This window comes from Mirounga leonina, unplaced genomic scaffold (genome assembly GCF_011800145.1).
Source record: "Mirounga leonina isolate KUSES-001 unplaced genomic scaffold, KU_Mleo_1.0 Mir_125, whole genome shotgun sequence".
Taxonomy (NCBI): Eukaryota; Metazoa; Chordata; class Mammalia; order Carnivora; family Phocidae; genus Mirounga; species Mirounga leonina.
The window spans coordinates 64,192,868-64,215,622 of NW_023270305.1; the positions used below are offsets into that span (position 1 = coordinate 64,192,868).

General features: G+C 43.2%; 1 protein-coding gene across 2 annotated transcripts; it reads right to left on the bottom strand.

The window, feature by feature from the left end:
• Window positions 1-176: 176 nt before the first annotated feature.
• On the bottom strand, window positions 177-22,233 carry MSH6 (mutS homolog 6). 2 transcript variants are annotated; one of them, XM_035001612.1, is made up of 10 exons: window positions 21,899-22,233; window positions 11,322-11,521; window positions 8,605-8,771; window positions 4,284-6,828; window positions 2,945-3,216; window positions 1,843-1,960; window positions 1,463-1,552; window positions 769-923; window positions 465-664; window positions 177-347 (listed from the first exon to the last, which is right to left on the bottom strand). In XM_035001612.1, exons 1-10 carry the CDS (start codon window positions 22,156-22,158, stop codon window positions 266-268), a joined length of 4,089 nt encoding a protein of 1,362 aa, XP_034857503.1. In that variant the 5' UTR covers window positions 22,159-22,233; the 3' UTR covers window positions 177-265. The 2 variants fall into 2 exon arrangements, with proteins under 2 accessions (XP_034857503.1, XP_034857504.1); XM_035001613.1 differs by lacking the exon at window positions 11,322-11,521 and having other exon boundaries at window positions 21,899-21,949.
• Between the last annotated feature and the right edge of the window lie 522 nt (window positions 22,234-22,755).

Here is a 22,755-nt window from a genome sequence, read left to right on the forward strand (position 1 = left end):
TCATAGCTCCCCCCCATTTATGTGTATTGGTGACAGTGGGTATAAACAGCCTGAAAGTGTATGCATGTACCATAACATCTAGACTTAATATATTGTGGAGTATTCAATAACCATTATGTAGAAGGTAGATAAGAATTAAAAGGGTTTAATTTCCTAGAAAGAAAATGGAAAAATGGTCATTTTTAAAAAATAAAGTTTATTAGATCATAATGTTGTCTGAATTTACCACCTTTGTCAAAAGCCAACTCAAAGCTTCCAATGCAGTCTATAATTCCTTAATCAAAGTCAGCAATTTAGGGACAGCTTCAGCATCTATAGTCGACCTTTCACTAGCCAGGCAAACTTCCCTTAAAATTAAAAAAAAAAAAATTCAGTTCATGCTTTTCATAGTGCATCAACCATCCCCCCCTTTACAGTTTTAGTAAGGTCAGCTGTATGGCAAAATTATACCCAAGTATAATTACCGAAATAATCGCAGTGACTGAGTCATCTTCTCAAATTCTCTTGCTTTCCTATGTCCCTTTTGAATAACCTCCTCTGGAATATTAGCAAGCCTCGCTGCATTAAAGCCATAGCTTTTAGGACAAGCTCCCTTAATGAATTTATAGAGGAAGGTAATGGTCTCCTGGCTGGGATCCTCACATTCATTTTCTACCATGCATGCCTAAAAAAAGGAAAATATGTTCTGTTCATGTGCAAGCAATGGAAGTACCTGCCTTGATTCCCTCAAAAATCTAAACTTCTGAATAAGCAATTTATTATACATACCATGTGGCCCAGGCGCACTGCAACATTTTGAGAATAATCTTCTACTAATGAATGGTAGTGGGTAGAAAACAATGTACGACACTTTATGTTCTCAGCAAGTTCTTTAACAACCGCATTTGCTATTGCTGTTCCATCAAATGTTGCAGTACCTCTTCCTATGAAAGTAAAATATATGCATAAATTATGTATCTGCCTTATACCAGAAGGATATACCGCACAACAGAATGAAAAAAGGATAAACGGTAACCTCAATTAGTGCATCCAAATAATAGGCCCTGTTTAGCTAAATAGATCTGCTTATCAGCCGTGGAAGTAGGGTGCTGGTTTTAAAGATTTTTAACTAATCTCTACACCCAACATAGGGCTCAAACTTAAAACCCTGAGATCAAGAGGCCCACATTCTACTGACTGAGCCAGCCAGACGCCCCTGCATTTCTTTTTTTAAAGAGTACTCTGCAGGTACCATTGATGTTCAGAAACATCCTATTGTAACAACCATATTTTAATATGATGAAAAAAATTTAGCCTTGGTAAATTAAAAGACCTTTTCACATGATCTCTCTTACCATCTCCCACTATGGTCTATGGCACAAAGGTGAGCACGTTCAAACTTTTTTTAAAGAAAGGTCCGACCATCGTCAAGAAGAATGAAAGTTTTTAAAATAGCCTTTAAATGGAAATTGTAATGTCTTACCTAATTCATCCACAAGCACCAGAGAATGTGCTGTGGCATGCGTAAGTATACTGGCAGTTTCACTCAATTCAACAAAAAACGTACTTTCACCTAAAAAAAACACACAGAAGGAGATCTTTTTAAAAATCCTAAAATAGTACGTTCATCTTTTGGGTTCCTGTCATGAGCTACCCAGTACCACAGGTTACATCTCATGAAGAGATTATGCAATTCTTGAAGGAAGAACATTTTCAAATGCCTGAAAGCACTCCACTAACACCAGAAAAACCAAACATTGAATTTAAATGGCTCACACAAATTTCAAGGCAGATGTATTTATCATACAAAATGTAGAAATGAACTGTCCACTAATAAAGCCTTAGGTGAAAAAGAAGACTCACCTGACATTATTCTGTCGGAGGCACCAAGTCTAGTAAATACTCTATCAATTGGTGTGAGCCTACACACTTCAGCAGGTATGTAACAACCCACTTGGGCCATTACAGCTAATAGGCCAGCCTGTGAAGGAAGGAGGAAAGGTCTTTAATGTATTAAAGAAAAACAGATACAGATAGATAAGAACAATTATATACGAGTCAGGCACTCTTAAAAATTGTTCACAATCCAAAGTAGGCAAAGTGAAGCCTAGAAAACCAAGAGGCTTAGGGCCTAACTGCCTTTAAAACCTCAGAGCCTGTGACCTTTTAACCCACTGCATTAGTGATTCTCAACCCTGGCTGACTACACGGTAGAATCTTAAAATCACTGATGCTTAGAACCAATTCTAGACCGAATGCATCTATTTGGGACGATGGAAGCCCCTCTGTACTTTTTTTGTCAAGCTCTCCCAAGTAATATTAAAAAACGAAAATGGGATTGAAAACCACAGACTATACTATACTGCCTCCTGCTAGTTAGCAAATTTGGTGAACCTAATCATACAGGAGAGCAGGGGGGTCAGCAAATATTTTTAGTCAAGGGTCCAATGTCTCTGTCACATTTTTTTTCCTTTCTACAACCTTTTAAAAAATGTAAGTATGTTTAGCTCAGTGGCTGGCCAACCCCTGGTATAAAGAGAAGACAAAAGCAGTTTCCAACAGTTATTAGAGGTCCTGAATTTCAACTGCTCTCCTACCTGAACAAGTCTGTCATGGTTCTTTTATAAGGATTCCCACACATGAGTCTGAGAAACAAACCTCCAGCATTTTCATTCATTATGAATACATCTACCTTCAGAGGAAATGAATCCAATCAAGTCAAAGAGTTTATAAAGAAATCATGACCTGAAATCTCGAATTTTTAATGTATGCTCCCCATAACATGAGGCAGATACCTGATAAAGGTAAATACAATTACAAAGCATTTTTCCTTTGCTTCCTATTATGCTGGTGACTGAATTCTATGTAATTTATGTGCTATCTGGGAAAGGGTGGCCTAAATATGTAATATATTCCGAAAGTATACAAATGACTTTGTAGAACACCACCTTAATGTTCAGTTTACCTGTCTCATGAGCGTAGACTTGCCCCCCATGTTAGGTCCAGTCACAAGCACACAGTAAGCTTTGCCATTTTCCTCCTCCTCCTCTTCCTCACAGCCTATTAGAATGTCATTAGGTATAAAGTCATCTCCAAAAAAAGTCTTCGTAATGCAGGGATGACGTGATCCTCTAAGGTCTAAGAAGGGAGGAGTGCCTTCTTCTGGCAACAGAACTACTGGACGACACATAGGGCCATCACCCCCTCGACTGTAGTTAGCCAGGCACAGTAAGACATCTGTTAAAGAGAGGGTGAAAGTGAGGCTTCATTTTTGAGGCTGCTTGAGAAGCACAAAAAATCAACTAATTAAGTCTTTCAAAAACACTTTTTCAGAGGAGGACAGTATATTCTAGTTGCTTTTTATACATGTTTTTTTCTAAGAGGCAAACTTACATAAAAGAATCTTAAAGTAAATTCACCAATTTTGAACACCTGTGCTGAGGGAAGATTTAAATTACCCACCAAACTGTTCAAAGTTGTATTGGTTTAAGGAATAATTGTGCTATTCAATTCTGGACAGTTGTATTCAGATCAGAACAGTTCTATTACAAATTTGGGTAACCTATGGTTACTATATTTTTACAACACAGGAAAAAAACCTAAACTGTAAAACAGCAAAGGCTCCAAATAAGTTGGAAATTTAAAGAAAAAGGAAACTATTTATGAAATTGAAAAGGTTGCCAAATTACAAATATATAAATCAGGGCTCTTAGAAATCAACTATAAGAAAAAAGTGTGATAATTTGGGCTAAGATAAAAAGATTAAGATCTTAAAATATATGCATGTAAAGAGATCAACTGAAAAAAGAAAAAAGTGATGTGCCAAGACATAGTTTTAATTTAATTTAGTCTAACAAAAAAGAGAAACTTAAACATTATCAAAAACAGTATCAGATACTAAAGGTACTAAAAATCTGGGGTGCCTGGGTGGGTCAGTCAGTTGAGCATCTGGAACGTATGACTCTTGATCTCAGCTCACGTCTTAATCTCAGGGTTCAAGCCCCGAATTTAAAAACAAAGCAAAATAAAGCCCCTGCTTTAAAAAAAATAAATAAATAAAGGTACTAAAAACCTTTCAGTCTTTCATTCAATTATTCAAGACTGAGTAAGGGCAAAAGTGAACTTCAATTGCTATAGGCAAACGAGCCATTTGTCAAGTGAGGAGGCAAGTATATACATACACGTCAAGACATACACCTTGTTTGCTGTGTTTAGAGATCTACCTCAATGGCAAATGTCCAATGGATTTAAATCTTAACACATAACTGGGACACAAGGACTAACCAGTTTGTTCAAAGTCTTACCCAATATTGCGATGCACTCAACAGCAGACTGCCAGTCCTTGTAATTTTTATCAAAGTTAAAGAACAGTCGCCGCATGCAGTCCTTCAATGATACGTCTCTCCGTTCTTCAGCATTTATCAGATTAGCCAACTTCTTCTCAATAGTTTTGGTCCAGTATCGCTTACACCCCTTCTTGGTAGATTTTAGCTCATATTCTTCTGGCAAATTACGAGTGATGAAATTCTCTGGAATTTCCAACTGGTAACGGTTCCTACCGATCCCCCAGTAGACAATGGTCCTACAGCCAATTCGACTGCGCTGTTTCTCCAAGTATTCCAGGAGGCTCTGTTCATTTTCTCTTATGTCAGCAAGAGCTTGGTCATAATCAGAGTCAAATCCCGCTTTGGGAGTAATTAGTCCAGTCTTTCGAGCCTTCTCATGGTCAAAGGCTGTATCCCATCGGTTCAGTTCTATAGTCAAATCTGGAAAACGACCCTCAGGATTTTTTGTCTGTAGAGTAATGACCTGCTTAAGGATTTTAGACTTAAAGTCGTCAACGACTTCTTCCATAATCTCTATAATTTTACATACTACTTTGAATCCTTCTAGAGCAGAAAGAAAATCAATAATCTTTTTTTTGCTGTATGTAGTTTCTTCATACATGATAGCCCTGCTATCTGGGTGGTTCTGGCTCTTCAGGGGAGACCCAACATTATGAATTTTACTCAGCAGCCTTTCAAGGTCTGGAAGCTTCTTCAGAAGGTCTACCACATCAGAGATTTTGTCAGGCACAACCATGAGGTCTTCTATAGCATCTAGACGATCGTTGATAGCATAAGGGCTACAGAGTGGGGCACAAAGCCACTGCTTTAGAAGCCGCTTACCAAAGGGCGTATGGCAAGTATCGATCTTTTCTAGCAGGGTCCCTTCAGTAGAACCATTTGTTCCATTCGTGAAAATCTCCAAGTTGCTTAATGTCACAGCATCTAGCACCATTCGTTGATTGGCTTTAGCAAACACAGCACCAGGTCTTGTAGCACTGACCATGTCAGAATCCAAGGGAATGTATTCTTCAAAATTGGCCATTGATAAAAGCTCTTGATCAATAAGGCATTTTTTGAGGTAGAAGACACAACCACCTAGAGCAGAGAGGGCCAATTCACTCTTCTCTCCTGGTGTCAACCCAAGAGAATCAGACTCTGAGGTCATACCTTTAAGCACCTGGGGTAACATCACCCCACTGTCCTCATTTAACTTCTCCTTAAAATATCCTTCTTCAAGGAGAGTTCTCAAAGTTTTGGCTGCATCCCAAAACTGGGAGCCTGGTATCAGACCTTCCTGAAGAGAGGAGGATAATGAACCCTTCAGAATCATCTTCGTTTCTGTTGAGAGGTTTCCTTTCTCAAACAAGACTTGTACTGGAGGATAGTGTGCCACTAGAGTCCTAAATCTGGAACAATGGCGATCATCTGAAAACTGACCTATGAAAAACTTTCCCAGTGAGGTATCAACAAAGCATACTCCGTACACCCGAGTGTGGCCAGAAGAATCTTCCTCTTTTTCTTTGAGGCTAAGAAGATACTTACTATAGTTCTCAGAGGGGTCACCTTCCAATACACTGTAGGTCTGTGTACCCTTGGTAATGACTCTACAGATCTCCCTCCTCACCACTCTGTCATACTTAGATATATGTGCCATCTTCCGGCATCGTGCCTCCATCATTTCGGGGGTCTCAGTCTGTTCCACTCGTGCTACCTTATAGCCCTTCTGAACCAGAGAATCGGAGTATCGGCCAAATGCTATTTCAGGGAAACCAGAATGAGCCCAGTTGCCTTTCATGAACACCAGACCTAGTTCGTTGACGCCAGTAAGAGCATCCATGTGGTACAGCTCATAAAACTTCCCCACCTTATAAAATATAACCAGATCAAAGTTCTGAGACTTAATCTGCCACCACTTCCTCATCCCAGGAGTACAGGAATTAAGGAAATCCTCAGGAACAAAGAGTGTGGATGCATCAAAATCAGGGTGATCGGGTCGCCGCCTGTGTAGATCTCTTCTCTTTTCCTCCTTAAGCCACTCTAGAGTTTCATGATACCACAAAGTGGGGCGACTACTATCATCACATCCTCCACCAACGTGGGCTTGAGATTCAGAATTTTGAGGGGCAGAGAAAGCAGTCAAAGCACTCTTGGTGTCTGATGAAATGCCAGGTGACCGTTTGGTAGCCAAGGGCATTTCCTTCCTTGAACTTTTCCTTTTGAGAGAACCATTTCCAGTCACCATTTTCCTCCGCTTTGAAGCAACTTTGACAGGACTGTCCAGGCCCTCACTGTCACTATCCCCCACTCCACTGCTTATTTCATCACTGCTCCCTTCCTCCTTAGCATCCGGCTTGAATTCCACATCAGAGCCACCAACGTCACTCTCAGAGTCTGATATGACCCTTCGTTTTTTTATTTGGCGGCTACTTCGCCTAGATCCTTGGACCTTAGGCCGTACTTCCTCTTCGCTTTCAATTTCATTTTCTTCTTCACTCTTACCTGATGAGTAAGTTGCACCTACCTGGCAGGCAAAGAAAGAGTTACTTAAATATAAGACAAAATCTGGAAAATTAAAGTACTGCTGTGGAGTATCTCTCAATATGCTGCAGTATCCTGTATCAGGAGGAGAACCCAGCTCCAGAAATGAGAAACTATGTTCTTTAAGGAATTTCCAAAAAGGGCGCCTGGTTGGCTCAGTCGTTAAGTGTCTGCCTTCGGCTCAGGTCATGATCACAGGGTCCTGGGATCGAGCCCCGCATCGGGCTCCCTGCTCCGCGGGAAGCCTGCTTCTCCCTCTCCCGCTCCCCCTGCTTGTGTTCCCTCTCTCGCTGTGTCTCTCTGTCAGATAAATAAAATCTTAAAAAAAAAAAAAAAAGGAATTCCCAAAAAATAAGTATCAATTTCAGTAGCATCACACTAGAGAATTAAGCAATTCTCTCCTGACAGTTTTATCCTGTACAATAGTGTGGAAGCCATTAGCATGACCATACATCCCAAATACCTACAGGTGATACCCTCATTAACAGTCAGCTGTGGAAGTAACTTTAAATCTCCCTCTGTTAGCCTGGATCTTTCTTGCAGGGTCATCTCTCCTCTTCCAGAGGGACATACGAAGTTTGCCATTTTAAGCAGTGCAATCTATACAGGCTTTCTAGTCCTTGCTCTTCCACAAACCAGCTGTAGCTTCTTGGGCAAGGCCCAGTTCACTTATCATGGATCTCCCACACATGGAAAGTTGTATGAGGCCAAATGATCTTTGTATTACCATCCAGTTCTAAACCTTTCACTGGTGTTATGACCCCTGTCCTCAACCTCGAAAATGAGATTAAAAATCTCTTTTCTTTCATTTCTCTTAAAATACTCATTAGTTTATTCCCTACCTATAACAGAACAAAACATAACATCAGGCTTAGTCATAAATGAATCTCTTAAGCACATAGTTCATTAATTTGTTAAAGTAGAGAAGAATGATTTAATCACTCAAATAGTGACCATTAATACCAAAAAAAAAAAAAGTATCGAGAACATTAGGTAATTAACTTCCAGGGCTTGACCACACCCTCATAGAGAGGCTTACTGCCAGACATCATAACCAAGTTTATCAACATGTCCTTACCGTCCTGTTGTTACCAAAATGGTGTACCACCTCTTACGGCATGTGTCTTCTAGCAGGCTTGAAGCTTGAGAACTTAAGCAAAATGGCTGCTGAGATTCTAACCTAACTTAACCTACAGTCCTACAGAAGGGTAGAAGTATGTGTATGAGTATTTGGGGTCCCTGGGTAGCTCAGTCTGTTAAGCATTCAGACTCTTGATTCTGGCTCAGGTGGTGATCTCGGCTGTGAGATCAAGGCCCCGATCAGGCTCCACGCTGAGTGTGGAGCCTGCTTAAGATTCTCTCCCCTTGGGCACCTGGGTGGCTCAGTTGGTTAAGCGACTGCCTTCGGCTCAGGTCATGATCCTGGAGTCCGGGGATCGAGTCCCACACTGGGCTCCCCGCTCAGCAGGGAGTCTGCTGCTCCCTCTGACCCTCCTCCCTCTCATGCTCTGTCTCGTTCTTTCTCTCTCAAATACATAAATAAAATCTTTAAAAAAAAGATTCTCTCCCCTCTTCTCCCTCTCCCCCTCCTCATGCTCACACTCTCTCACAAATAAAAGATAAAAGAAGATGTGTATGAGTATTAAAGTGTATGTGTGTGTATACATATAAATAAAACAAGAGAATATCACTTTAATACCCCCCCTTTTCCATCACTTTCCCAACATAATTAACAACAGACTGTTGAACAATATCCCACCTCCATCTCTTCTTCCTCTGGTTCTGAGGGCTCATCACACACTGCCAATTCAAGCCTCTCAATCTTGTCTTTACTCAAGGCTTCATCTGCACGTTGCATTGCTCTGAGTATTTCAGGCTTTGAACTGTAAAAATGACCTCCTTTTTGCACTTCCTTCGATTTTGAACCTAAAAAATTTAATTTATATTTCTTATTAAGCAAATCTTACTCATTTATAAATAAGAACTGTTAGCTAGGGAATGGGCTCAATGTCTAACACGTGCACTAATGGACAAGCATGAGAAGAATCAAGTACAGTTTTTAACGTCCCATTACGTTTGATTGATAATAGATCAGTAAAGCCTACAGTAACTTAAATTACCTATTTTACGTCCTTGAAGTTGCCTTAACTATTGGGTCACCCAGAACTACTTCATCTCTCTTCTAATGACCTGGGACTGTGGCCCTAAATAGATAAAGGCACCCCTCTTCAGGTGAAGGAGATGTAAAAGGGTTTTGAGACCCTTTGTACAAAAAAATCACTTCAGGAAGGCAAAAACTACACTGTCAGTTAAATGAAGCTATGATACTAAGTTTACCCCCAAGGTAATTAAATAGGGTATACTAAAAACAAAACCCTACTAGTAAGGATACTAACATTTTGGAAGGGTAACCCAGTTCAAACTTTGAATGGTTTTGTTTTTGTTTTTTAGGTTGAATCAAATTGTTTTGTTTTCAGGTAAAACTCTTCCTTTATTCCTTTCAGATTATTTTTTTTAAAAGATTTTATTTGAGAGAGAGCACGCCTGCAAGTGGGGGGAGGGGCAGAAGGTGAGGAGAATCTCAAGCAGACTCACCACTGAGTGGGACGTGGGGCTCCATCTCAGGACCCCAAGATCAGGACCTGAGCCAAAACCAAGAGTCGGATGCTCAACTGACTGAGCCACCCAGGTGCCCCAAGAGCTGTAATTTTAAATGACACTCCTATCCTCTGAGCAAAAGATTATATGCAGATGATCACAAGTCTAATGGCAGAGGCCTAACTAGCAATGTCTTTGTTTTCTTCTGACTGAATATAATTAGAAAACAAACCTGAACTTGTCTAAATTTAACAGATCCAAACATTACATTATTTCCTTCTTTCTACTGTATACTAAAACTAATGGGACATCCTAAAGTGCCATTACATTAGCAACTTGATGGGCTGCCTAAAATAAAGGTGCAATTGCCCACTTTTCTCAAGAGCTGCACCAACAGTACAAATTGCAACAATCAAAGTCCATTGGAGGGTGGCTCCTAACTTCCTCAAGTGCCTGTTTGCAGCTGCATGCACCCCCCACCTATCTAATGACCTCATCATTCCCCAGAAAATCCCTGATGCAAACTGCTTTCCAATTTTAAGGACCTCCCCCCTCCAGAAAGAATTAAAAACCTAGTTTATCCTCATCCATGCTATTGCAACAATTTCGGAATTTAAAGGGCAAAGGTGGTACACAACGGGTGCCTTTACAAAATAATGACAACATAAATGTAAACTTTTTTGGGTATTTTTAAATTAAAGTCATGTTGCCAAAGCTTTGTTTAGAATCTCAAAAGTTGGCGTGCCTGGGTGGCTCAATGAGTTAAGCATCCAACTCTTGATTGTGGCTCAGGTCAAGATCTCAGGGCCTGGAGATGGAGCCCTGAGCTAAAGATTCTTCCCCCCCCCGCCCCCACGCACTAGCGTGCTAGCTCTTAAAAAAAAAAAAAAAAAGGAATCTCAAAATTAGTCCTAGAAAAAGACCTTTTGTTACCTGGTTCAACTCTCCTTTTACATATGAATAAGCAGGATCTGAGTTACTTTTTTGGCCAAGATTATACAGCAAATTAGTGCAGAAGACAGAACCAAATTTCCAGATTCTTTCCATCCTGCAGGTCAGATTTGCATGCAGACTGCACTTTCTTCAGTGTGCCCTCCTCGCCCTGCAGGATGACGCTATGACCAAAAGGCAGGATTCCCAGAGATTCCTGGGAAATTGACCCTTATTCTGATTCCAAAACACTGAGTTCAACAGCACCCTAGCCTGGAGAATCTGAGGGTAATGGATAAGGACTTACTCATGCTCAAGCGTATACGGGCAGTGAACCTGGCAAACATAATGTGCGTGTGCACTGGAGAATTCAAGAAACTGATAGGCCCAAGTGAAGCTACACAGGCAGGACTGCTGACGTCTAGGACATAAAAAGCTGGGCCTGGAAAAAGCACATCATGGTTCCAGAAGTCTGATGTGAAACTCAACTCAGATGTGCTCCTAAGTGAGGATTTTGAAGGCTAAGTAAACATGCATCTCCATCTGCCCTAGACAGTGTCACTGATCTATTTGCTACATATCCTGACCGCACTGCCTTTCTCTTAGATCTCTGAAGATCGGGCCCTGTTAATTTACCCTTTTCATGCCTGAATTTGGTATTTGGGTCCAAATGAGATCTAACCATGAAAACATTTTTCCCTTACGGGCATGATATTGCCATTAAGTCAACTGAAAAGACAGAAATAAAAATTCCACCCCACAACAAACCAGCTAAAGACCAGCTGCATCTTCTCTTTTTCCCGTGCTGGAGGCATCCACCCTGCCACTCCTGAAATTTACTGGCATAAAATACACTTAATGTCACTGTACGGGAGTCGCAGACACTTGTGCTGCATGCTTGCTCTCTTACACTCTCTCACACACACTCTGAAGAGTGGACTCTCTTACCTGTATATGGCTTTAATAGCCTTCTGCTAACCCAGCCCCTTGTTGGGCTGTCATCAAAAAACTGTACATGAACTCGGACAGACTTCCCTTTCTCACGGATGAATGTTCCATCAAAAGGGTGGTTGTAAACCAGGCAAGGCCACCAGGGGTAACCCTCCATCTTGGCCCAAACCAAATCACCTGGTGAGAAGTCACAAGAACTGTTGCCAAAAGGAAATATATAACTTGGTTAATATTTGGTTAAGTTACATTAAAGGCAATTACGTACAAATAAGCAATTCCAAGGAAGGCATCATTAACACTCCTTTGAAGTCTTCTGGCATTAATATTCAAGCACAGACATTCCAGAATTTTTTTTAAATCAGATGTTCAAAAAAATAAAGTAAAATTTAAAAAATCAGATGTTCAAGTCATATAATGAATTCTGGTATTAAGGTGAGAAACTGTTTCTCAGAAAATCAAAGTTTATATAAGCTATGGCCAAATTCTGGTAGAATACTGATGCAAAGAAAAAGGCACAGACTCATTGTACATGCTCTGCAAACTATAATGTATCACACGTGTATACTACACTATGGGATGTGTCAGGAACAGGACCTGACCCATGGTATTACTAAAATACCAAACATACTATGTAATTGGTTAATGATAATAAATATTACCTCATCAGACTCTGCTTGGAATCTGTTTCCAGTTAACACTCCACAAGCTACCTAGCACACTAACCCCCACCCCTAGGAATCTGTTTTTATGGAAAAAGTAAACAGAGAAGTGCCTAACACGCCCCAAAATAATGAGTATATATGCCTGCAGAATCAAAAACGAAGATTCACTCTTCATGAAAATTAATTTGGTCCTGAAGGTTTCCTGAGAAAGGGAAAGGAGAGCGTAGCGGGAGAGGAAGAAGAATCGAGCTGAAAAGACTACAGCAGATGTACGCCTGAAACTAATAGAACACTGTATGTTAGCTAACCGGAACTAAAATTCAAACTTAATAGGGGCGCTTGGCTGGCTCCGAAGGCTAAGCATCTGGCTCTTTATTTCAGCTCACGTCCTCATCTCAGGGTCAGGAGACTGAGCCCTGCGCTGGGTGCAGCACTGGGTGTGCAGCCTGCTTGAGATTCTCTCCCTCTGCCTCTGCCCCGCCCTGCTCGTGCGCGCACTCTCTCTTAAAAAATAAAACTTAATAAAAAAGTAAAAATTAAAGACTCCAGCAGAGACCCTCAGTGATGGAGATACCGCAACAGCTAATAAATTCTGCTCAAATACTATATACCAAGATTTTCTAAACTTGCTTAAAGGTTTTCATTAAATAACTGCAAAAGTAAAGTAAGTACATTACAAACAAGAATATTTTAGAATAGCTTGCATTAGTACCCTGGGGCGACCTTATTCAGACCCAGTCATGAAGTTAAAGCAGTCCTGTCTGGAGAAATGTGAACAGGAAACCCCTAGGCTAGACAATCAGCAAAGCCAAACTACAGCATGACTTCAGCGGAAGCTCTTCTCAAGGGCCTTTACGGTACGTGCGCTCTTACAGGAATCTACAGCAACCTGCACAAGCACAAATCCGTAAGTACTGCCGGCAAGCTCACCACACGGTGGATCTTCAAACAGGAAGCTCCGTCTATACAATTCAAACTTCTCCCTTAAGCCCTTCCTCCTTACCAACATGTCCACTGACAGGAGACAAAGACCCTGACAGCCACGCAGAATGCTCGACAAGCCTCCCTACTGTCACGCCGTCTTTCTCTTAACTCTTGGCCAAGTAGCCACTTAACCACAAAAAGCCTGTCGCAAGTGCAAGTATCAGAAAACCACAAGCTTTCTTTGTACGGAAGTACCTGAGACTACCCTACAGCTGTACTCTTTTTCTGCTGCTAAAGGAGGGAAATAACTTGTCTCCCTAAAGACACTATCAGTTCTGAGTCTGAACCCGACCGTAATTTTTAGAAGACTGGCCAAACAGAGTAAGTACATGTTATTTCAATGAACACGTCCCCCCTCAGGAAGCGTATTTCTGGCTGTACAGTCTTGAGACATTAGGCTTCAAAGCAGATTTTTCTGAAAGGGGGATCCCTAGGGATACCTATCTGTCAAGCCTGGCTGCCCTTTATTTTTTTTTTACAGATTTTATTTATGAGAGAGAAAGAGAGAATGCACACTGAGCGGGGGGCAGAGGGACAGAAGGAAAGGGAGGGAGAAGCAGACTCCCCGCTGAGCAGGGAGCCCAACTTGGGGCTTGATCCCTGGGGATCACGACCTGAGCCGCCAGCAGTTTAACCGACTGAGCCACCCAGATGCCCCCTGGCTGCCCTTCTTAAAGGCAACTAAATCCCTTAAAAGAGACGCAGGTAACGTTTTGGTGTGTACGTAGCAAAGCGTGAACCCCATCTGGCTAGTTTGAGGCAGTCCCTTCCCTAGGTATTGAATTTATTATATATATGGGGATGAGCCCTGAGCCTGACCAGTATGGGGTGAGGTTTACAACGTGTTCTTGGTTTGTAAAATTAAAGAGGACTATTTTTCTTGCCTTTGTGAACGGAGTTATGGAGGGTAAGGACTAAGTGCTGAACTGGACACCAACTGTTTTATTACATACATGTCTTACAAAAGTTACAAATTCTCAAGAATGGAGTTAGTGCATAAGAGACTGGCAGGAATGTACATCTTGGTGATACATTTGAAGTTCAAAGGAGCAGGATGCCTCAAATCCAGTGGAATTCTATTTTGCCTGGTAGGAGGCAACAGAGCACTTGCAGGCATCTCAGTGGTCTCGGAGGCTCCCAGAGAAACTATGACTAGGATCAAAATTCTTTTTTTTTTTTTTTAAGAATTTATTTATTTGAGAGAGAGAGAGAAAGAAAACATGAGCGGGGGAGGGGCAGAAGGTGAAGCAGACCCCTGCTGAGCAGGGAGCCAGATGCAAGCTTGATCCCAGGACCCCAGGATCATGACCTGAGCTGAAGGCAGACGCTTAAGAATGAGCCACCCAGACGCCGCTAGATCAAAATTCATGAGCAAAAAAATGAGATGGCCATGCCTGCCTCCTGAAAGTTCCTTTCTATCCTTAATTAAGAGTAACTCAAGTTTCTGAGACCCAGAAGACATGGGGAAAATTTTTTTTAGCTTTATACCTAAACTTACTATATAATAAAATATTGCTGTTTTAACATGAATAAGTTCATTCTAGTTTTATCCCAAAGGAATTAACTTGAGCTAAGAATACTGTTACCTTAAAACTCCCACTTGTGCAAAAGTAGTACAAATTGTAAAACGAACTATACAGTGTTCAAAGGTCTCAAAAATTCCAAGCAACCAATTTAAAAATTTAGTATCTTTAAACTTATTTTGCAAGGCAAATGTACATACTCACTAGAGAAAAAAATGTGTAAAAGCTAATTACAATCGGGGTGCCTGGGTGGCTCAGTGGTTAAGCGTCTGCCTTCGGCTCAGGCCATGATAGAGGGTCCTGGGATCAAGCCCCGCATCGGGCTCCCTGCTCGGTGGGAAGCCTGCTTCTCCCTCTCCCACTCCCCCTGCTTGTGTTTCCTCTCTGGCTGTGTCTCTCTCTGTCAAATAAAATCGTTAAAAAAAAAATAAGAAAAAAGCTAATTACAATCAATTATCAGTTTTGAAGTAAATTCCTTATCTGTAAAGTTAAAATGAACTATTCAAACTGTTCTTCAACATCACCTTACCCTAAATATATCTTACACTTACAGAATCTTACACATAACCTAACTTTTCTGATGTTCGCAACTGGCACTACACTATGTAACGCAAAGACTAAAACATTTAGTAATAAGCACTGTTCCTCTAACGCTAAAAGTGGACACTTAAAAAATTCTGGTCCAGGAAACCGTGGCTTCCAACCAAAATGAGAATTAAGCAAGTAATAAAATATACTGTGTAAGGGCACCTGGGTGGCTCAGTTGGTTAGGCGTCTGCCTTCAGCTCGGGGTCCTGGGATCGAGCCCGGCATCGGGCTCCTTGCTGGGGGGACAGGGGGGAGCCTGCTTCTCCCTCTGCCCCTCCCCCTGCTCCTACTCTCTCTCTCACCCCCCCAAATAAATAAAATCTTTAAAAATAAAATTTTTCTTCACTTAATACTAACAAAGTTTTTACATTTATTAATTTTGTGGGCAAACTTCAACTCTTTATAGGTAATTTTAAAATTTTAATTTCTAGTAGTTGTGTAGTTTCCAAAGAATACCAAAATAAAAGGAACATATATTTTAATCCATGCAAATACTCAAGTTTTCCTACCAACATTAAATACTGTATTTTAAAATATAGAGGGCATGCCTAGGTGGTGCAGTCAGTTAAGCATCCAACTCTTGATTTTGGCTGGGGTCACGATCTCATGGGTTGTGAGATCGAGGCCCAAGTTGGGCTCTGCATTTAGCACGGAATCTGCTTGAGATTCTCTCTCTCCCTTGCACTCCCTCTCTCAAATACATCTTTTAAAGCAATAAAGTATGGAAATATAATGCAAGCCTGAGTTTCACAGCTGGAATGTGCTATAATCTGTCATACACTGGTCCTTATAAGTGCCTAATAATCCTATAAAATCACATCCACCTATTCCACTGGCTCTATTTAAAGCTTTACTCAAGTTACTGCACAGTTTACTGTATTTTCATATTTGGCTATATCTTCTGACAATCTTAACATCTTTCTCTTTTCATATAACTGTATTAACAAGGATCATTACCTCTATGCAAATCCAATTTGAAAATATGTGGGCCGAAAAGTCACCTCACATCTAAGGATTTTATTACAATGTAAAATACACTCGGTCTTTATAAAGCCCAAGCTAAAATGCGAAAATAAATATTGGGATTATCGTACAATGTACTTATAAAGAAGATCCAATTATGACTTTACGTGTTTTTAAAATGTTGATACATCTTTTTTTTAATTTTTGTTAAGTTTATTTAGGTAATCTCTACAGTCAACAGAGAGCTCGAACTCACAACCCTGAGATCAAGAGCTGCCCACTCTTCCAACTGAGCTAGCCAGGACCCCCCAAAATGTTAATATATCTTAAATGTTTGATATTCTTGGGATTCCAAAGACAGTAAAAAAAAAAAAAAAAAAAAAAGGAAAAGCTGACAGCTCAGAAAAACAAATGTAAAAGCCTTCATACAACTAGGGCACCAGGCTGGCTCAGTGGGTAGAGCATTTGACTCCATCTCAGAGTCATGAGTTCAAGCCCCACATTGGGCGTAGAACTTACTTTAAAAATAATAAAGCCTTCATACAACTAAAAATAAGAAATGTCTCAGTAAAGCCAAACATACATTGAACAGATTTTTGCTTTAAAATCACATTATTTTGCTTTCTCTTTAGTCCATAATCTTGTTGTCAATTACTGGTTGCGCCCCAAATTCATAATCAGCGTTTTAAAAAGGCTATCTACTTAAAAAGAAAAAAAAAAATCAGTAGATATCAAAGCACTACTAGAATTTGCTGCTGTAAGCAATAAAAGATAAACTGGGCTTGTCTAACAAAAACTTACGCATATAAACATTGAGTCATAACATGAAAACACTCTCAAGCCAACTTTAGAAATCAGCTATCAGAGTTTGCATCTAACTCTCAAGGTGGACCATTAGAGAAGACTTCCCCTATCCTCCAACAACTAAATGCAGTACTGAGAAAAAAAGAAGTAATCAGAAGTAATCAACCTACCAGTGCACTTATGCCCGTATACCTTTTCCTTCTTCGGCTTGGGTTAACTATGGCCCATCATTTATACACTAGGGTGTAGGGTGACCATATAAACTAGCATCTAAACTGGTGTCTAGTACTATTTTCTAAATAGCATTGGAAAAGAAACCTAAAAGTTAGAAGAAACCAGGTTCTTTAGATTTTTTTTTTTTTTTTTATTACTAGCACCACGCTCTAACCAACTGAGCTAACCGGCCAGCTGCCTAGATCTTTTTTTTTTTTTTGAAGATTTTATTTATTTATTTATTTATTTGAAAGAGAGCGAGAGCCAGGAGCGGGGTGAGGGGCAGAGGGAGAAGCAAACTCCTTGCTGAGCAGGGAGCCAGATGCGGGCTCCATCCCAGGACCCCGAGGATCATGACCTGGGCCAATAGCAGACGCTGAAGGGACTGAGCCACCCAGGCGCCCAGAAACCAGGCTCTCTGTGGAGCAGCTTAATTTCATGCCTTAGAGCAGGGAAAACAGTCATCAGAATATTTTCAAAAGCTCTGAGGTAATGTAAAGCCATAAAAGCAGCTCAAAAGAGAATCCCATAGACCAAATTATGACAAGTTGAGCATCCTTTTTTTTTTTTTTTTAAGATTTTATTTGAGAGAAAGCACATGCAAGAAAGCACAAATAGGAAAGGGGAGGGGTAGAGGGAGAAGCAGACACCCTGCTGAGCAGGGAGCCCAATGCAGGGCTCCAACCCAGGACCCTGGAATCATGACCTGAGCCAAAGGCAGATGCTTAACCGACTGAGCAACACAGACACCCCAAGTTGAACATCTTTAATGTCTGTTTTAATTACGTCAATTAAAACAAGTTAGGTCTGTGACACTGAGTCCACAGGATACTTTTTAAAGAGCTTGAATTTTTTTAATTCTTTTCTCTTAGAATAGCTAATATTATATTAGGTGTGAGAGTTGGAAAAACGTATTGCTATAAATATGTTTAACTGTATGAACGTTCTTAGGAAAGCACCTACAACTAGTGCAGCTAGTTACCTTTAAACAAAGGTGCTGAAAAAAGATTTGCCAGGTCTGACTGTTCCTTGTCTGTGAATGGGAACAGGGCATACAGTTCAGAGAGAGACCATTATCACTGAAGACCGTAAAAAACAAACTAGCCAAGATGTGTAGTAATAATAATTTTTTTTAAAAAAGCCAGATTTAAGTGGTCAGAAGCCTTACAGCTCTCTCAATTATGATCTTAGTAAACTACAGAAAAAATTAAGTATGAGACGCAGGCTCAGGACACACATACGTCCTGCTACTCTTCTCTCTCCTTTTTTTTTAACATTTATTTATTTTGAGAGCACACACATAGGCCCTTGGAGGGCAGAGGGAGGGAGACTCCTCAGACTCCACGCTGAATGCGGAGCCCATGCAGGGCACAATCCCAGGACCCAGAGATCATGACCTGAGCCGAAATCAAAAGCAGGACACTTAACCAACTGAGCCACCCAGGCGCCCCTCCTTCTACTCTTCTTATAGCCATTTACTTCAAACTGATGTCATCTTGCCTCCCTCCTTGCTCTTATGTCCCATTATCTGCATCATCACCAACACATGCCTCACCTAGCACTTTGGTCTCTCAACTCCTCTTCTAAATCCTACCCCCACTACCACTACCCACATGCTCTCTCCATTACCAACAGGTCTCCCCACTAAACACACTTAAGCCACAGTGAGATTTCTTTAAGATTTTATTTTTAATGTAATCTCTACGCTCAATGTGGGGCTCGAACTCACTACCCCGAGATCAAGTCACATGTTCTACGGACTGAGTCAGCCAGGCACCCACAGAGTGAGCTTTCTAAAACCTCAATCTCCCCTATGGATTTCTTAAATAAAACCTATAGAAGTATTAGCCATAAAGAAAAAGATTGACAAACGTGACATTACAATTAGTAACTTCTGTTCAAAAGATGTCATAAGCTGGCAAAAAGGACTACCCAGGGTAGAAAAAGACTTTGCATCACACACCACTGGCAAAGAACTAGGAAAAAAACCAAAACAGGCAAAACCCTTGGAACACTTAAGCACGAGGAAATGTACATGACCAACACTAAAAGATGCTCAACTTCTTTTTAAAGCTTTCAACTGACCCTCAGAAAAAGTCTAAATGTCTTTGTGGCCTATCAGTCTGCTCATGACTGGATCCTTACACATCCTCTCCAAGGCTCCTGTCTCTTCTCTTCTATCACAATCTGCAGGACCTTTTTCCTGAACCAGCTTCCTAACACCCCCTTACTCCCACTGTAGCCTTGCTAACTCCTACCTATCTCTTGGGTCTCAGCCTGAAGAGCCAAAAGCCTACGCTGACACATAACCCCCCTTCCCCTGACCAAAGCTCATAGAGCTTATAAATCTGCTTCTGCTCCAAGAATTGCCTTTTTGCTTGTCCTATTCAAGGGTGTATCCAGGATCCGTAATGCCTAATTCTGTGCCTGGCAGAGTAGGTACATGGACATTTGTTGACTGAAGGCCTTTTAGCACGGATGCAAGAATAATCAATTCAGGGGCGCCTGGGTGGCTCAGTCGTTAAGCGTCTGCCTTCCCCTCAGGTCATGATCCCAGGGTCCTGGGATGGAGCCCTACATCGGGCTCCCTGCTCCTCCGGAAGCCTGCTTCTCCCTCTCCCCCTGCTTGTGTTCCCTCTCTTGCTGTGCCTCTGTCAAATAAATAAAATCTTAAAAAATAATAATAATAATCAATTCACGTTCAAATAAACATTATAATACACCTTGCATGTCTCATGATGAAATGATGAAAATTTTATGGAAAAACAGTCTGTTATGGAGGATGCAAATGTAGGGGAGGAAAAATGTTTTTCCCTCCATCCTTTTGAGTTCTTGGCTGAGACCCCCTTAGTAGTAAAAGGTTAATGAGAGAAAACCTAACAAAAGTTTAACGTGTATACCCCCGTATACACTGGATACTAAGGAAAACTGAGTAATTCACAGAGATAGCCCAAGTCACCACCTTAAATACCATCTGCAGCTAAAGACAAAAGAAAAATGGAGTGAGGGGGAGGGAGCGGACAGGTATGGGAGGCTACCAGGGAAGAACAGCAAACAAGGACTATGGTTGTTATGCAGATTTAAGTCAGAAGCTCTCCATTAGTTTCTCCTGATTTAGTCATCCATCTTTTCCTGGAGACACCCTTACAAACAGAGGTTTCCTTTATAAATTAAAATGACCCTTACAGAGAGTAACATTCGGTTACTTCTCGTATCTGCTGTTTCTCAGAAAAAATAAGCTCAGGGGTGCCTGGGTGGCTCAGTCAGTTACGCGGCTGTCTTCCGCTGGGGTCATGATCCCAGGGTTCTGGGATCGAGCCCCATGTCGGGCTCCCTGCTCGGGCGGGGGGGAGGCTGCTTCTCCCTCTCCCTCGGCCTGCCTCTCCCCCTGCTTGTGCTCTGTCAAATAAAAAAATCTTTAAAAAAAAAAAAAAAAAGAGCTCAAAATAATCTGTAAGCCAGAGACACATCCTACTACTCTTCACACAACTATATAGTTAAACTCCCTGCCTAAAAGGGTCGCTTAAAGGAAACTAATGCCACTTAGGACTTCGGAAAATCTGTAGGACACCTAAAACTCACGACATTTTAAACAGCCTACTCAGAACCACTAACCAACTCTCTGATCTTGAAGGGAGTTTTTCACTTTTTCTAAACCTCTATTTCTTCATCCTTTCAAAGGGCTACCATTACCCTTTGTGCCTAATACAATACCTGGGATACAGCAAATGCGAGCTTTTCAATATGTCGCCCGCTGCTCCGACAAAAGGCCGGCCAAGCCGTGGAACAGCACGGAACTGCTCAGAGCGAGAACACCTCCCGGCAGGCTTCCCCACAATCGCGTCCGTATACCCCTGCCCAGCGCCAGACCACGGCCTTTAGAGTCTCACTCTCGACTCGGAAAATATTGCGGGGCCCCATCCTCCCATGCAATTGTCAACAAGAGACACCGTATCATAATATAGCATCTTTCTCAACTCCACACAATACTTCCAAAATTAATATAGCCTCTAAATTCATTCATCTTGGTGCACGTTCGGCCTACCTATGGGATGACCTAGCCGATCCCAGCACTTTCTGCGCCCCTCCACCTGCCCCGCCCCGCCCCGCAACCCTCACTCGGACCAATCAGACTCCTCGGTCTGCGGCGTGACACACCCCCGGTGCGCTCAGCTCGCGGCCCACCCCCACCCCCCGCACAGCCCACAAGCAGGCCAAGGGCCCACGGCTCCCAGTGTACAGGCGCCCGAGGCTCAAAACCAAACATCCAAGCGTGTTCTCCGAACGTCTGCTGGCCCTCAATTCCCTATCCCAGCTCCGAACGAGGAGCCTCCTCCTCGAATCCCACTCACTGCACGCCGCGCCCCCACAGCCTCCGGGCTACAAAGCGTTCATCCTCCCCGAAGGCAGTCCTCTTTCCCGCCACCCCTCCCCCGCTGCAGGCAGGCACCAGCCCCTCCCCCAGCCCTGGGTGCGCACCCCGCACAGAGCTTGCAAAGCGCCTTTCTCTTCATGCCCCACCCCCAATGCTCCCATCTTCCCTTTCTCTTCGCTAACCCGGCCTCCCACCTGGTGGTACCCTTCTCTTCCTCCAAAGTCTGCGCGTCTCCTCCCCCGCTTTCTTCCTGCAGCCCATTTCCTCCTACCCTGTTTACAATCTACGCCCCCTAACGCCAAGGCTACAAACTCAGGCCCCGCACGCTTTCAAGCCAAGTATGCAGCCCCACCTCCTCCAAGCCTAAGGCCTGGCTGCGAACCCCCCCAAGTCCTCCAAAGCGAGCCTCCCTTCCCCAAGCTCCCTGCGCTCCCACCCCCGACGCCCCCCCAACCCCGCTACCTGGCGGGGACCGCAGGGGCGGCAGATCTCCGCAGCCCTCCATTGATGTTCCTCGCTTCCCGCGGCGACGCGGAGCCTGCCAAGGGCCCAGGCCCAGGCTCGGCCTCGCTCCAGGCCGCATCCCCGCCGGGAGAACGGGAGGCCCCGGTGGCTGCGGCGGCGCCGCCGCCTACACCTGAGGCCCTGACCGAGGCCTTATTAGCATTATTCAGCGCTGGAGACTTGGGGAAGAAGCTGTACAGCGTGCTCTGTCGCGACATAGCGACGGCCAGCGAGGCCCAACCGCTCTGTCGGACCGAGCCCTTGGAAGCACGGAATAAACCGCGCGGCGACTGCTGGCGGGAAATCTGGGGGGAGGCGCGCTGCGCCGCAGGAACACTGGCCCCAGCGGCCAATCGGCAGGCGCCCGGGCGTGCGCGGGCGGCGTCGCGGGCGGCGCGCGCCCGGCCCCGCCCTCTCGGGCCGCCGGGCGACGTGGGGCGGGGAGGGGGCGCCAGGCCGCGCGGGGCCCTAGCCCCAGGCGGCCGGAGCGGCGGTGGGTGGGCCTGGCGCGCTCGCTCCGTGGGGCCGATCCGGGCTGGTCTGAGCTGGAACGCCCGGGCCGGAAGCCGGGCGGGGCCGCGGAGCCCCCGCCTCGGGAAGCCGGCCCTCTCTGGAAGGGAAGCGGGCATGATGGGGCTGCGAGCGGGGGCCGCGCGGTACGGACATCACGCACTGCGTGGGCATGAGTGGCCTGGTTGCAGGAGGCGGACCCAAGGGCCGCGGAAAGAGGCCCTTGCGGAGAAACGGCTTCCCGCGCCTGCATGAAAAATCCTGTGGTTAGAGCACTTCAGGGGAGGGGGTGGAGATTCAGGCTT

Coding starts and splice junctions, on each gene's coding strand:
- MSH6 (XM_035001612.1), bottom strand. CDS start 22,158: ATGTCGCGACAGAGCACGCTGTACAGCTTCTTCCCCAAGTCTCCAGCG. Junction 11,522..21,898: donor GCCCCTGCGGTCCCCGCCAG/GTAGCGGGGTTG, acceptor TTTTGGCAACAG/TTCTTGTGACTTCTCACCAG. Junction 3,217..4,283: donor TGAGTGCATCGCAATATTGG/GTAAGACTTTGA, acceptor TCTCTTTAACAG/ATGTCTTACTGTGCCTGGCT.